The sequence below is a fragment of the Thermobia domestica genome, chromosome 15 (genome assembly GCF_964235325.1).
Source record: "Thermobia domestica chromosome 15, izTheDome1.hap1.1, whole genome shotgun sequence".
NCBI lineage: Eukaryota > Metazoa > Arthropoda > Insecta > Zygentoma > Lepismatidae > Thermobia > Thermobia domestica.
Window position 1 is genome coordinate 88,835,858 of NC_137468.1, and position 15,513 is coordinate 88,851,370.

The 15,513-nt window shown below is 34.6% G+C and overlaps 1 protein-coding gene across 1 annotated transcript in view; it reads right to left on the minus strand.

Moving 5' to 3' along the window:
- The window catches only part of LOC145671131 (uncharacterized), a 38,117-nt gene extending 23,066 nt beyond the window's left edge, over positions 1-15,051 (minus strand). Inside the window, exons 1-2 of the mRNA XM_081739929.1 lie at positions 14,919-15,051; positions 2,287-2,716 (exon numbers count right to left, since the gene is read on the minus strand). Coding sequence (XP_081596055.1) covers positions 2,287-2,639 — 353 coding nt within the window. The 5' untranslated portion in view covers positions 2,640-2,716; positions 14,919-15,051. The remainder of the gene's footprint in view (positions 1-2,286; positions 2,717-14,918) is intronic.
- Between the last annotated feature and the right edge of the window lie 462 nt (positions 15,052-15,513).

A 15,513-nucleotide genomic window follows, 5' to 3' on the forward strand; every position in this document is an offset into this window, starting at 1 on the left:
GAAATAGGAACCTAATCTCCCGCAAGAAAATCAAACACACTAATCATTTAGTAATAAGGAAGTTCTGTTATATTGTAAAGTGAAGATATACTTGATTTGTATTTCATCAAGTAGTATATTTCTCCAGTACATTCCACAATGACTGACATGGAATGAATTATAATGATAAATCGATAATTTCTTCTACCTTTAGTTTGAGTTTCAGGTTCCTTTTCAGTACAAAGTTTATATGAGCTACAGCTTAATAAATAATCTAATCCTACTTGAAATCAAACCCAGGTCTCCCGTCATGAAAGTGCGAACGCTAACCATTTACCCACAAGGAAGCTCTCACAGTATTATTTTTTTTTCTATCAATCAGTTATGACTGCCTTTCAATTTCGTGGCATTTACTAATTTTAGAGACCGCTACTATCTAACTTCAAAGATCACTACTGTCTAACTTCATAGACTATTACTATCTAACTAATAATTGAGCATATGGAACACATTATAATAATAACTAACGTGAATAACGTACCTTTTTATGTACTTTTAGCCAATATTTCCAGTACTTCCCATAGGTACTCTTCTTCAGGGCTAAGGCTTAAGACTATCCTCTATGCTAGTTTCACAAACACTGGTGTGAAAAATATACAGAAGGCTTTATAATTGGAGTTCCACGGGAACACGAAAAATATTCCAATTATGCAAACTTCGAAATATCCCAAAAAACATACCTAAAATCAAGCAAGCAAAATTGCTGTACGCGAAGAACAATAATCAATGTGTAGTAGATTTTACCATTAAGGCAGCGTAATATTATTTACGTGATCCAATATTACAAACAGATGATATTTCCTCCCATATAAATTACACATTTACTCCCACTGGACACACGTACCATGGATTAAGTGCAGTATCATAATGAGGAATTAACACATAAAACAACATACACGAGTAAGATACTTATTTATCTGTATATCACTTAACGAACTTCCTGATCTTAGATTGCGCTCATTTGATTATTAGAGACGGCCATTAAAATCTCAAATTCCATTTATTGCGTGAAATATGTCAGTGATAACAATTGGCTAACGTTTAATAAATCATCTTAAATCTTCAACCATTTCGGAAGCATGATATGAATTTAAAACACACTCTTTCTTTACTTCATCGTCTATCTTCACTTTCTTTACCATCATCAGATTGAGTGTGCTTTTGAGTCACTTTTCCTTACGGTTGCCTCTGGATAATTGAAAACTAGTTGAAACTGAATTCTTCTGTTTGCAATCTGTCAAAATACTAAAAATTACTGCACTGCAATTACTTCGAATTATCCAAACAGAAACTTCAAAAGTTTAATTTATTCACGATTTTTTTTTATCACGATTACATTATTGTACGAATTATCGAGAGTCCGCTGTATATACAAACTCTTCATATACTTCATATAATAGTTAGTTTATATATATATTATAATACATACCGGTTTCTTGAAAAATGAAATATCTCAGTTTTTCGTTCCACGGTTATGCCGGCTAGTCTAAAGGTGACAGAACTGACGAAAAATGAATGAAATGGTGGAATGAATAAAGTGGGAGTAAACGAGAAAACCCACGCAATACGGTGTTTGTCCATCACAAAGTCCATTTGGCGCGAGCTGGGCATACAGGTTTAAATTCTTGTACATGCATTTCGTTTTGTGAATTTACATAGTGTTTGAAGACATATGCAACGCAAAAGATTACAAAAAAATGAAATACCTCAGTTTACCGTCCCACGCTTATGCCCTTTCGGGCAAGGGAGACGATGATTAAAGCAAATGAATGATGATGGAAGAATGGGTGAATGAAACGTTGGAGGAAAAGGGAGTATCTCAAGAAAACCCACGAACACGATGTTGTCTACCACAACCTTACTTGGCCGGGGATCAAACCATCGACCCCACGTACCAGATGCAAGCGCTCTACCACTGAGCTACCGTGTGCCTCAAAACACTACAACACTAGATACTAATATATATATATATATATATATATATATATATATAATAAGCGAGATTTAGGATTAGTGCACTCTTATAATACACAAAGAGTTTGTATATACATTTTCACACCACTGTTTGTTATAATATAAATATGTGAAGATCAGCATAGAGGACAGTCTTAATTAAGCCTTAGCCCCAAATAGCACCCGTGGGAAGTACTGGAAATATCGGGTAAAATATATGAAAGGAACATTATTCAAGCTGTTACATCATTCTAGCTAACTTCATAGACCATTACTATCTACGTACTAACTTACCAATTATCACTATAATCATCCAGTTGTTCGCCACTCTCTATCTCTGTTTTAATTCTGTACACTATCTTGTCATCATCACTCTCTAACGTTACAGACTTCCTCTTTCTCTTCGACTTGGTCTTTCTACATTTCGATGACTCCTTAGAACCGGGTTTCTCAGCCGTTTCCTCATTATTGGAACCTTCTTCACGATTTTTGTCACTGCCATCACTTATCGATATACTCCCTTGGCTTTCTGTAAAAACTAGTTCCATACAGCTGATGACATTTTCTGCTAAATAGTCTTCAGGTTCTTCTTTCACCCGTAACTGGAGCCTGAGCTCCGAGGAATCCTCAGATGCTTCTCCTTCCATTCTTTACAAATGCGATATAGAAAGAGAGAAAACGATGACCCGGGATTTTGTCTCAGTAGCAACAGCATAAGACAACACTAGAAGAGAAGAAATGCAATAAATAAATAAATAAATAAAGTAAATAAAATATGTCAAACTAGCAGAGAGAGTTAACTAGTAAAATAATTTATAAATGTGGTCAAAAATAAGATTGTTTTATAGTTTTTATAAGTGATTCTGGGAGAAGAGAAGCCTCTGCTTATAACGATAACATTAATGTCCATAATGTATAATATATATATAAACATGAAAGTGACTATTTTCGTGACTTTAAAACTCTTGAACTACCGACCGATCTCGATCAAGTTTTCAACACTGATGAGGTTCGGGCCTGGAAGTGTTTTTTATCATTTTACTTTGACGGTGTGACGTAGGAGAGGGTGAATATATATATATATAAATAAATGAAACTTAATATCTCTTGAATCACGAGACCAATCTCGATCAAATTTTCAACACTGATGAGGTTCGGGCCTGGGAGTGTTTTTATCATTTTACTTTGACGGTGTGACGTAGGAGAGGGTGAATATATATATATATATATATATATATATATATATATATATATATATATAATAAATGAAACTTAATATCTCTTGAATCACGAGACCAATCTCGATCAAATTTTCAACACTGATGAGGTTCGGGCCTGGGAGTGTTTTCATTATTTCATTTTGACGGTGCGACGTAGGAGAGGGGGAGGGTATGTATATATATATATAGTGTTTCAAAACAACACCGACAACGTTTGGGAGGTGATTCCTGACATCAAGATAAGACAAAAAGTATAGATCAACCTGGGTGCACAAATGCTTCCTTTCGGAGTTAGAGGCTGCCAAAAACATGAAAAAATGAACTTAAAAGGTCCATACCTCGAAAACTATGGGACATACCGTAGTCAGGTCAAGATTTGACTTAGGAACTAATATGTGCTCTAACCAAAAGAATAAGTTTCAGAATCCTAAGGTATTCACACTACAATTTTTGTACAGGCAGTTTGGTTATAGGCATACAATCTGAAGTACTCACTAACCACCTCTATAAAAATTGTTACGAAAGAATTGTTCATATTATATATATGAAACTTAATAATCTTGAACCATCCGACCGATCTCGATCAAATTTTCAATATAAATGAGGTTCGAGCCTGGAAGTGTTTTTATCATTTTACTTTCACGATACAACTTTGGGGGGGGGGGGGGGGGTTTGAAAATGACTGATATTAGTGTCGAATCTCAGTTTTCGGGGTCCCTGAGACGAACAGTGACACTTCTGATGTCGTTTAAATACAAATTTATCCCTTTATCTTTAAAATGAAACGTATTCTTTCCGTGTGAAGAACGGGAATTCTGCCAGTCGTATATAAGTTCGGCTGGCAAAAAATGCTCTAAATATAATATTAGCCAAAAAGGAAAATTTCAGGATAATACATAAATAGGGATGCATTATAATATTAAATTTCTGGGCGATGTGACATAATAGTGTTGAGTAATAAATAAAATTAATTTAAAAAGATATAATAAGGTACTGCGAGTCCGAAAAGTAATGAAACAAGTAATCACACCAAAGGATACAAAATACCTAATAAATAATGTTAAAGTGCTGTTTATGGTTCTTAGAGATTCTTATAAGGTAGCGATTATATATTCAACCTATATATTCATGTACCAAATACATCATAAGGACTTAACAAAATGTTGTTATCAACAATAATAATGATACAGTAACATACATTATTTCAAATTTCATCTAATCTTCTCACTTTTTTATTCACTAAAAGTATCTAATTCCATAATATTTAGTAGTGGGGCATTATGGCTTCAATGTTTGAAATCTAATACTTTTGAGACCATAATTTAACCGAGGTCTCGGTTAAAAGGCCCTTTATTTCCACTTCATACATACACACATAAACCTATAGCTTTCTGACACTATAAAAAGTCAAAAAGTGCTTTGTATAGAAAGAATATTATTAATTGTTGTGTACAAGTGAACATATAAGTAATGGAGACATAATGTGGATTAGGGATATCACATTGTTACATGGTAGAACTACACCCTGTTTCAAAAAGAATATATGTATTACGAAGAATTATTTTGGCCAAACTATCGATCGCTGCGCCTCGGCTCGGCTATTGGAGAAACGAATACATAGCCTACTTTATATTAATAGCTTCTAGATGTCAGTTGTCTTCTGATTTGCTTGGTAACCGTCATATGTTTAAAATGGCTACTCCGCAGCAGAAATCATTTTGTGTTCTCGAGTTTGCGAAGTGCAATTCCGTGATTACAGTGCAAAGATGTTTCAGGCTGACGTACCAAATTGATTCTTCGAATGGGTGGAACATTCGCAGATGGTATCGACAGTTTGTAGATTCAGGATGTGTATGTAAAGGAAAGAGTCCTGGCCGCCCTCGTGTTCCTGAAGAAAATGTTGCACGAATTAAAACTGCTTTCAATCGTAGTCTTTCAAAATCAACTCGTCGTGCCAGTCAGAAGTTACAAGTGCCGACAACAACAATTTGGCGTGTTTTGAGACGTCGGTTGATTATGAAGCCGTACAAGTTACAGTTGTTAAAAGCTCTGCGTCCTGATGACAAACGCAAACGTGTGGCATTTTGTAACGAGATTCTGGATGCTATTGACAATGATAATACCTTAGCACAACGCATCGTGTTCAGTGATGAAGCGACTTTCCGTGTTAGTGGTCAGGTAAACAAACAAAATGTTCGAATTTCGGGCCTACAGAACCCACATGCAGTATTGAACATGTACGAGATTCGCCCAAAGTCAATGTGTTTTGTGCGATAACCCGATCATCTGTTTACGGCCCATTCTTCTTTAAGGGAAACACGGTTAACAGTCAGCAGTATCTCGCTGTTACAAAACTGGTTGTTTCCGAGGCTGCACGAAAACAACTTCATTTTTCAACGATACGGGGCACCCACTCACTGGAGTCGCCAAGTGCGTGAATATCTGAATGAAACTCTACCGAACCGTTGGATTGGTCGTCAAGGAGCTGGCGAATTAGCATGTCTCAGCTGGCCTCCACGGTCATTGGATTTGACACCCTGTGACTTCTTCCTGTGGGGTTTCGTTAAAGACAACGTTTATGTACCACCACTCCCACAGAACTTGGAAGAATTGAAGAACCGGATCCATACTGCCATAACATCAGTGACACAGGACATGCTTGCCGGAGTAAGGGAGGAATTTGAGTATCGATGTGATATTGTTCGTGTCGCTGATGGAGAACATATGTTCGTGTCGCTGATGGAGAACATATTGAACATCTGTAATTTGAACTTTGAACTGTAATTTGAACTTGAGAGGTTCGTAAATATGTGTGTAAAATTTCATATTCGTATGTCTTAAAATTTAATAAATATATGCATTCGAAATACGTATATTCTTTTTGAAACAGGGTGTACTACTAGATTTCCAGCTCAAGCTTCCTAACTTCAATTTCCCATATACTCTAAACTGTGCTATGTATTCATAGTTCTAAACTCAAAATCATATCTTGTACTTCTGACTGCCACTCCTATTTAGGATTTATTATTCGCTGTATTCAACAGGGAATATATTCTCCAATCACAGACGATCTGAACAAAATATTTTATAATCTTGTTATTATAATAGATTTAAAAGGACATCATTTTACATAATATTTCGGTTCTCCCTAGAACCACTGTTAAGTACATGCATGACGCAAGCCAAATCTTTTATGATTACTATATCATTTCAGAACCTCTAAACGGAAAAACTGGCACCAAGTACCGTGGTATATTCCTGTCAATTCCATTCAACACTTCTGAGTTTGTATGCAAACAAACCTATTGAGTTACTTCCTTATGTCTAACTGCTGTCAGTTGCTTAAACCTGTTTTAAGGTACTACAAAATTGTACAATAAATATCACTTACTTCCATCGTGCACGAAGAGGCCAAAAATATCAATTCAGTCACTCTTTATGTTTGAAAACTCCTATGTACAAAATTCACAATTGAGCATTTAACCTTCCCGCCCTCCCCTTCTCCAAACGTTTAAACAGTCTTATACGAGCTGATCTGAACCTCAACACTCTTGTTGCTTGTTTTAATTCTGAGTCTTGTTTTCTAATAGTTGCACTTAAAAAATGTCACAAAATGTCTTGGAAACTACGGCTTCCGTAAAAATCTATGTTGCCATATCAATGCTAATGTTTGTTGCCTGTGTAGAAACTAGTTCAGTTAACATCAAGTGGGGTACGACTGTTTAATTATAGGAACAAAGGTTCAAGTGATTAAGAGTGAATATTATACATAGGAGTTTTGTATTGGCAAAGAACACAGTGGATTTTACAGAGGCAACAAACAATTTTAGCGCTTGGAGTGCACAATGGGGTAAATGACATTTATTCTACAATTTTGAAATGCCCTAAAACAAGTTTAAACAACTGACAGTGGTTGGACATAAAAAAGAAGCTAAAAAGGTTAAGTCAATGAGTTTGTCTGCATGTAAACTCAGAAGTGTTGAATAGAATTGATAAGAGTGTACAACAAATATACGGTGTTAATTTTTCTAGTTACAAGTTGTGGAAAGATAGACTAATATAATCATAAATAGAGTCCGGCTTGCTCATCAGGTGTCTACTGGAATTGACTTGGATATTTCCAATACTTCCAGTATTCTGCTTATACTATAGCCAGAAAAGCCAGTATACTATAGAGAACTAAAAGAAAATAAATATATAAAACAGGGTGAGTGCCACATACGACTACATGTTGTAATATTCAATAACCTGTAAAATATGTTAAAAAAGCAAAGTGTTCTTCAATATTCTAATACAGGGTTTTCAGAGATTTTTGTAAACTTGCTTTTTCTGACTTTCTCTGACAAAGATTACCTATTTCCCTGACAAAAGTTTAATTTTTTCACATTTTCGTAACCCCATTAGTTTAGTTAGACACCTAAACGAAAAGCAGGGCACTAATTCCCTACAAAATGAGTCAGCCTAGAAAATATATGTGATCAAATATATATCCACACGATCCAACTCCAAAGACTGTTCTTACCTAGGTAGATTCTGATAATATTTGTATGAAACCTGTGAGAAAGTTTGAGAGTAAAACAGAAAAATCAAAATTAATGCATCTGTGTTGAAGTTATGCATGAACATGTGCACAATGACGTCGGTTAATTATACTATCAACCGTTAAAGAGCTTCATGGTCTAAGTTTGATGACTTATCAACAAATCCTAATGAAATATATATGAAACTATCGCGTGAATATACTTTCTTAGACAAAAAGTAAATCAACAAAATTGGTGCACATATGTCGAAATTATGCGCGATCATACACACAATTATGATACGAACTGACAGATTATCAGCCAAAAGAGTTTCATTTAAATTGTATACTCTTTAAAAAAATCACGTTGAAGTGATTTAATTTTTTTTTTTTTTTTTTTTTTAAATCATTATTTTTTCAAGATGGACTCCAAAGCAGCAAATATTTATGACCTTAGATACACCATCATCATCAGCAAGAAACTTATCCAGAATCTGACCGAGACACGGATTGCACTTCTATCTAGCCCAAAATGGAACAGACTGTTCAGTATATTACATGTTTCGCAAATTTACTATGTATGTTTCTATTAATTTTAGTGTTATGTTTATGTTTTAAATCGATACGCATATCTACTGTTAAGCATGTTTAGTACAACCCAAATAATTTTTGATGACCTTGCGTCGCCCTATATTCAACGAATAGATAAATCTTACACAAATTTTCACGAAGAATCACATGTACAACTTTTGAGACATTTTTGTTATTCATTAAGACACAGGGTTTAAAAATTAATCTATGGCTTTTAAAGCTTAAAGCATGCTCTCTCCAGCCATGGGAATAAAAATAATATTGGAGGATATATAGTTGAGATATTACCCCGCAAAGATACCCAAAAATTTTGCATCTACGAGATTTTGACCAACTTTGCACGTGCATATCTTTGGATCTAGTTGGACAGTAACAACTGAACTGACTTCACACATTGGCATCATAGGTAGAAATCATGCCTCCAAGCTCTGATTGAACTGGTACATTCATAATGTAGTCATGGTGTGTTCAACGATGGCTCCTCGAATTGCGTAAAGACTCTTTTGTTAACTTTCCAGAGTTGTATTTAGTGCTGTAAAAAACGTGATATTTTGTCTTTTTTTTTTTTCAGATTGTTTTTAAGTGCAATAAGTCCATTGCTTCTTTTCAGATTAACTCTTACCCAAACACTATCTGAAAGATATCTGGACAAGTAGAAATGTGTTTTAATTATATCATTTACAGTATTTTACACTAAATACTATACGAGCAAGTGTCGAATTAACCGGGGAATGAGGGGGATTTCTCCATTGCCAGGGAAATATTTCCTTCATTTCATGTTTCTTACCTCATTGAGGAAAAAAAAAACTTAGATATATATCTAGAAAAGTCCTCCTCCTTTGTGAAAAAGCTTGATTCAAACTCTGTATGAGGGTCAGAAGCCGAATGGTGCTATGGAGTTAATTGGACAATTATTCAATGATATGGTGCGGATTTATTCCAACAGCTATTTCAGGCCATCATTATCCAGCAGCCGTCTCTGTCCGTCCAAGAGAAAATCTGTACTACTTAATGAAGCACATGATTTTTATCCAGAATATATAGGATCAAAATCTAGGAATCGAGTTCTCGATGAATGTAACATTCAAACCAGAGATGTTAGAAATCAACCATTTCTGGTTTATACTTTGATTATAGATCAAAAGCGGTAATAGATAGCGAGACGTGTTTTCTTCCAATAGATTAAGCGTCCCAAATATACATTTCATCTCCATCTTTAACCCTCCATTAAGACTGGAAGTCATAGAAATTCACTACAACTTTCATTATTCTATGCGCCCGTCAATCTGAGAGAAAAATATCTCAAGAAATAGTTGTTGGATAACCCATCAATTTTGCTCAGGATGTAGAAGATCAAAAATTAGGAATATGGTTCATTGACTGAAGTTATACTCAAACCGAAAGTGTTAGTAATCAATGATTTGTGGTTTTACATTGGTCACTACATAAGAAAACCAGAAATAGTTAGCGAGAAGCAGTTTTCTACAATCGATTAAGCGTTCCAAAAACATTTTTCTCCGTCCTAAACTCTGAGCTAAAATCAGGAATGATAGAAATTAATTACAACTTTTAGTTTCAATATTGATCTATATAGAGCAAAAACGATAACATAGTGAGAAGTGCCTTTTTGGGAGGATCAGTTTAGAGTTCTAGGAATCGGGATCATCATCTCTGTTTACCACCTTCATTCTCTCTCTTAACGGAAGTGGCAGAAATCAAAATGTTCCGGTTTTATAGGTGATCGCTTTAGAGTAAGAACAGTGTAGATAGCGAAAAGAGGTTTTCTTCAATCAATTAACGTCCCAGGAATATATTCTATCAATTAAGCGTTCCAAGAATATATTCTATCTCCACTATAATCTCCCTACTAAAACAGAACTGATAAAAATTTACTACCACTTCCAGTTTCAATATCAATTGAAATAATATCACGCCATACAACCCAAACTCCTTCACGTGGTGTACACTTGACACTGTTACTTGTTCATTAAATTAGTTACACAAAATGTAGGGGGCGTAGGTTAAAATTTCATTGTTATTTTCCTCTTTTTTATTGTGTAAATCTACATTAGAAACTAACCTCAAAACATTCAAAAGCATTATTCTTTCACATACATTCGTTTAAAAAACTTCCTTTAAAAATAAAACGGCGATTGGTATTATTTATCTTTAGAAAAGAGTACTTTAAAAAAAGATATACCATTTTTGAAAACTATTTAAAACTCTAATTGTATCTACACTGAGATATGGTTAAACAGCTAATTAGTAACATACATAGAATGAGCGTCAAAATTTGCCCACGTATACGAGGTTTATATATTGACTACAACTACGCCAACTACCAAACTTAGCACCTTTGTACGTGGAGCGAAGATGAATGGCTTCTCTTAGAAAGGCCATACACATGTAACCAATGCAGATATTCAACTGACCTTTGGTATATAGCTATCAAAGACAATATAAACCTTCTCACCATATTTTATTTTAACTTATGACCTCTGGAAGTGATCGAGCTGGGACCGTTGGTCCCCTTGCCGAGGAATGACCCGCCCGTAATTAAGAACCGTATCGCCAATTGTGCAGTGATTTGGTATCTCTTCTCAAAGTATTGAACGGCCAAAAAATTCGTGAGGACATGCAAAACACCGTAAAGGACATTGTCTATGCAACAATGAAGTTGAGTTAATAAGTGAAATGTAAACAAGAGTCCCTCACAGATGAATCTCGAACGCGTGCCCATGGAGTGTTTTAATCGACAATAGCAAACTATTGCAACATGTCTACGCATTTCTAAGAAGAGCGTACATATCATTATTCACGACTAATTGGAGATAGGCAAGGTGGATGTGTACTGGATGTCCCTAAGCTTGACAACTGACTAAACACGCCAACGATAGTTTTCAGATGCAATGCATGCGTGAAGTCTCATCATTTCAACCCAGAGATAAAATAGCAGTCAACAGTGGAAATATTCCTTGTTTTCTTCGCCAAACAAGTTTCATTGTCAACCTTTTGCGGGGAAAGTGATGACGTCAGGTTTTTGAGACGTACAGTGTGTTCTCATTGATTTTCTCCCTAAAGGATAGATAATTACTTCACACTTTTACTCAAATCGTTTGATGTACCTGCAAAAACAAAGTTAGTTCGAGCTTCCTGACAATCTCGAATGCGGTGTTCTCTTTCCTCATAACAACGTGAAGTGCTACACTGCTTCCCACACATTACATCAACTTCACATCTGTGGCTTTGAATTCATAATTCTGTTCACCTGATTTAGTACCTTGAGACTATCATCTGTTCCATGCCATGAAGACACATTTAAAAGACACGCATTTCTGCACGAACGAGACAGTTATAGATGTTGTAAATAACTCGTTACACACCCAGGAACAGGCCTTTCTTTGTTTCCACAGTTTATTAGAGAAACTGGAGTACTGCTGGGAAAAGAACATCCAAGTACAAGAGCAGTATGCAGAACTCATATAAAATTTCAGATGGCTACCATGTCGCCTTCCCCGTAAGGTCAGTCTCTATCCAGTTAACTGTAATTTGGAACAAAAAGCAATGCGACTGATTTCATGATAATGTCAAATTATTATTATTTGGTGAAACCATAATTTGAATTAAACATACTACAAACGCTTCACTTAATATATATATATATATATATATATATATATATATATATATATATATAAGTGTCTTCTATGTAACGCGAATAGGATTTACGGATTTTTCTTGTGAGACAACGAAGTTCCTTACTTTCATGTGTACAACAGAATATGAATGTTTAAATGATAATTTAAGTAGGAATATAACCTTAAACGTACGTACAAAATTTAATAAATTTTGCCCACTAAAACCAAGGTTGACAAAAACCATGTTTTCTTTTTAGAAAAAAAACAGGTTTTTTTGGGTTTAAACCCAGTTTTTCTTGGTTTAAACCAGGTTTTTTTGGTTTAAATAATTTGGCATAATTTACTCTGTGTATTTATATTACATATGGACAGAAATAAGTTTGTTTTGCCTTGGTGCTATTGTGAAACAAAGGGGTTATGCTAGAAGGGACCAATAAGCTTAAAGAGGAATCCAAACCGCTTCTAGGCTTACATCCGACAGAAATTGTCCTCCTTTTAGACTTGGAACAACAGAATGGAAGATCCATCCACTTCACTCGAGCACCAATATGCATATTTGCTTATTCGGAAATCAAGACTGTTCCGTTTCATTATAAAGTTGGATGGTCCCGTCTGTAAATTTCTTAAATCGGGAAACTCCCGCCTTAGCCACCGGGAAAATCCTCTGATTACTTTAAATGCAAATCAATAACGGGAAAATCCCGTTATTGCTTTGCATGTAAAATTTTACGGTCAACGTATCATAATCAGTACGCAAAAACTAAGATATGAAATTACAAATTTAGTATGTAGATATCATTCAATAAAATTGAAACGAAAGTCCAATCCAAGCTAATGTTGGAAGCTACATAGGCAGTCGATAAATTTTGCCAATTTCTTTATAAAATAACAGGCATTCAGGCAAGCAGAAATATACAATTTGGTTTCGTTTTGTATATTTAGGCTAAACATGCTTATGTAATACCGAGGTTATCAAGGAGAAGACTTCCGCTTAAAGTGACATCCAAACCGCTACTTCGTTTAACTTGAAAGAAGGGTTATGGTTTGACAAAATTAAACATGGGACGCCTTGATTAAAGAAGAAAAGGAGATAAAACTAATGCAAACGGTTTGATATGTGGAAACGTCACCATACAGTTCCCACGATTTAAAGTATTTTTCGTTCTTTTTTTCTAATTTGGTATAAGACAGTTAAAAAAAAAAAAAAAAATAGCTGTTTAAACCAGCCAACCCTGATTAAAACTCATTGGTCTAATTAAGAAACTACGATTTTCATGATTACAGGACACAGTAACTAGTAATTGTTAATATCTATTACATTTTTACTATTACAAATATGAGTCAATTTCTGTAAATAACGAATTACTTCATCTGCATAGCTATTGTGATGGTTATTGCATGAACATGAAGTTACATGTAAAGTATTAGGAGTATGTTTAGCAGAAGGGGTCCAAAAGCACGTAAAAAACATAAAATTTACAGGAGAAATGAATGATGCAAGGGCCTATGTTTAGGAGAAGGGGTCCAGCTCTTTTTTCTAAAAAATGTTACTATTTTAGTAACTTCTGTTCATAATACGTTAGTGTAGGTTAGATTAAGTTAATTTAGGTAAGTTTAGATTAGATTAGGTTACTTTGTGTTACGTTATGTTAGTGTAGGGGTCCAGCATAAATTTCGGAAAAATGATAGAATTTCTCTTATTTCTATTAATATTGGGTTAGGTTAAGTTAGATTTGGTTACGTTATGTTACGTCTAAGTACTTGCATCGGAGTATGTTTAGTACAAGGGGTTCAGAAGCACGTAAAAATCACAAAATTTACAGGAGAAATGAATGATTCAAGTACTTAGACGTAACCAATTCTAACCTAACCTAACATAAACTAACCTATTAGTAGAAAGAAGCGAAATTCTATCATTTTTTGGGAAATTATGTGGGCCCCCTACACTAATATAACCTAACATAAACTAAACTAACTTAACCTAAACTAAACTAAACTAACCTAACCTAACCTACCCTACCCTAAACTAAACGAATGTGAACAGAAATTACCAAAATTGTAACATTTTTTAGAGGAAAGAACCGGACCCCTTCTGCTAAACATATGCCTTCTTTTTTCCACCTCTTACTGTCATGAATAACGGAATAACGGTACTGGTATACAATAGTCTGCCATAAGATGAGTGAGTTGTCATGGAAAAGAATAGTCTAAGATCTTAATTTCCACTCTCGGAGCATTTCTATACATTGTAGGAAATCAATAATGTATGTTTACAAGTGTAACTGTCATACCATTACAAAGGCTATACTAGGGTTAAAATGAGTGAATGCATATTAAAGACGATTGTATAATATACTAATTTCCACCGGCAAAGTATTTATACACGATATAGAAAACCTACATTTTCTATTTACAAATACGGAGTTATTATTAAAACCACTTGTCGCTAACGCATCTACTTTCTGTGTAAGAACTTCCGTGCCAACGCTTCTTCCGTGATTTGGTTAGATAGCATTCTTCTTTTTACACACCTAGCACAAGTTGGTGGTTTTCGCAGTCGTTTTTATGGTTACGTCAGGAAGCGTATTTATACCCGTAAGCGAAAGCACATCAGTCTACACGTATATCAACAATCTGTACGCAATTATTTTGGCATGAGCCAGGGTAATAACAGTCTAGAACGCCTTAGAGAATCATTTGAAGCAAGAAAAGAGAAATATATATATTTTCTTAATTTCACGGACTATTCTGTACCTCCACCGACATAACAATGACTATTCTTAGGTGGATTGTCGAATTGCAAGTTTGAGGCCTTCTACACACAAATTACCAGATACCAAACTTCACTTGGACAATTTTTGATTAAAAACATAGATAATGATTATCACAATTTCGCCTAGTAAATAGAAAACTAATTTCAAATAAATCAAGTTTACATTTAAAGAAAGGTATACGTACAAATTTGTTGCATCATTGAAATCATTACATAAAAATTCATTGTGCAAATCCGCATTCGGTCCAATCCAATATTAGTAAATTCACTCCCATTGCAGCGAATCATTCATCATAAGCACAGACGACATACACGCACAGAATATAATCTAAAGTATATACACAGTCTAACTCTAAATTATATAAATTCTTTTCTTCTAATACTTTCGCGAACTATTGCATCGAGGGCATCTTTCCGTTGTAGTTTGCGCCAACGTAATGGAACGCAACACAAAACTTTGCGTTTTACATTTTAGAGCTACAATTGCCTTTTATGTATTTTTTCCATTGCAATCCACAAATAATGCAAAGATAGATACAAAAGGAAGCCGTCAGCAGTTGTAGGAGATACATGTGTAACGTTTCAAGACAAAATTGCCAAACAAAATATTTGTAGTTTATTTCAGTTTTGTGTATTTCAACTCAGTTGTGATGTATAAATTAAACAAAACTGCAGTTAAAAAAAAAAAAAAAAAAAAAAAAAAAACATGTATTTTGTGTTAACGGCAAAAATAGTTTCAAGTTACAAAATATGAATAGCAGAAGCTAAACTGAAGTTATT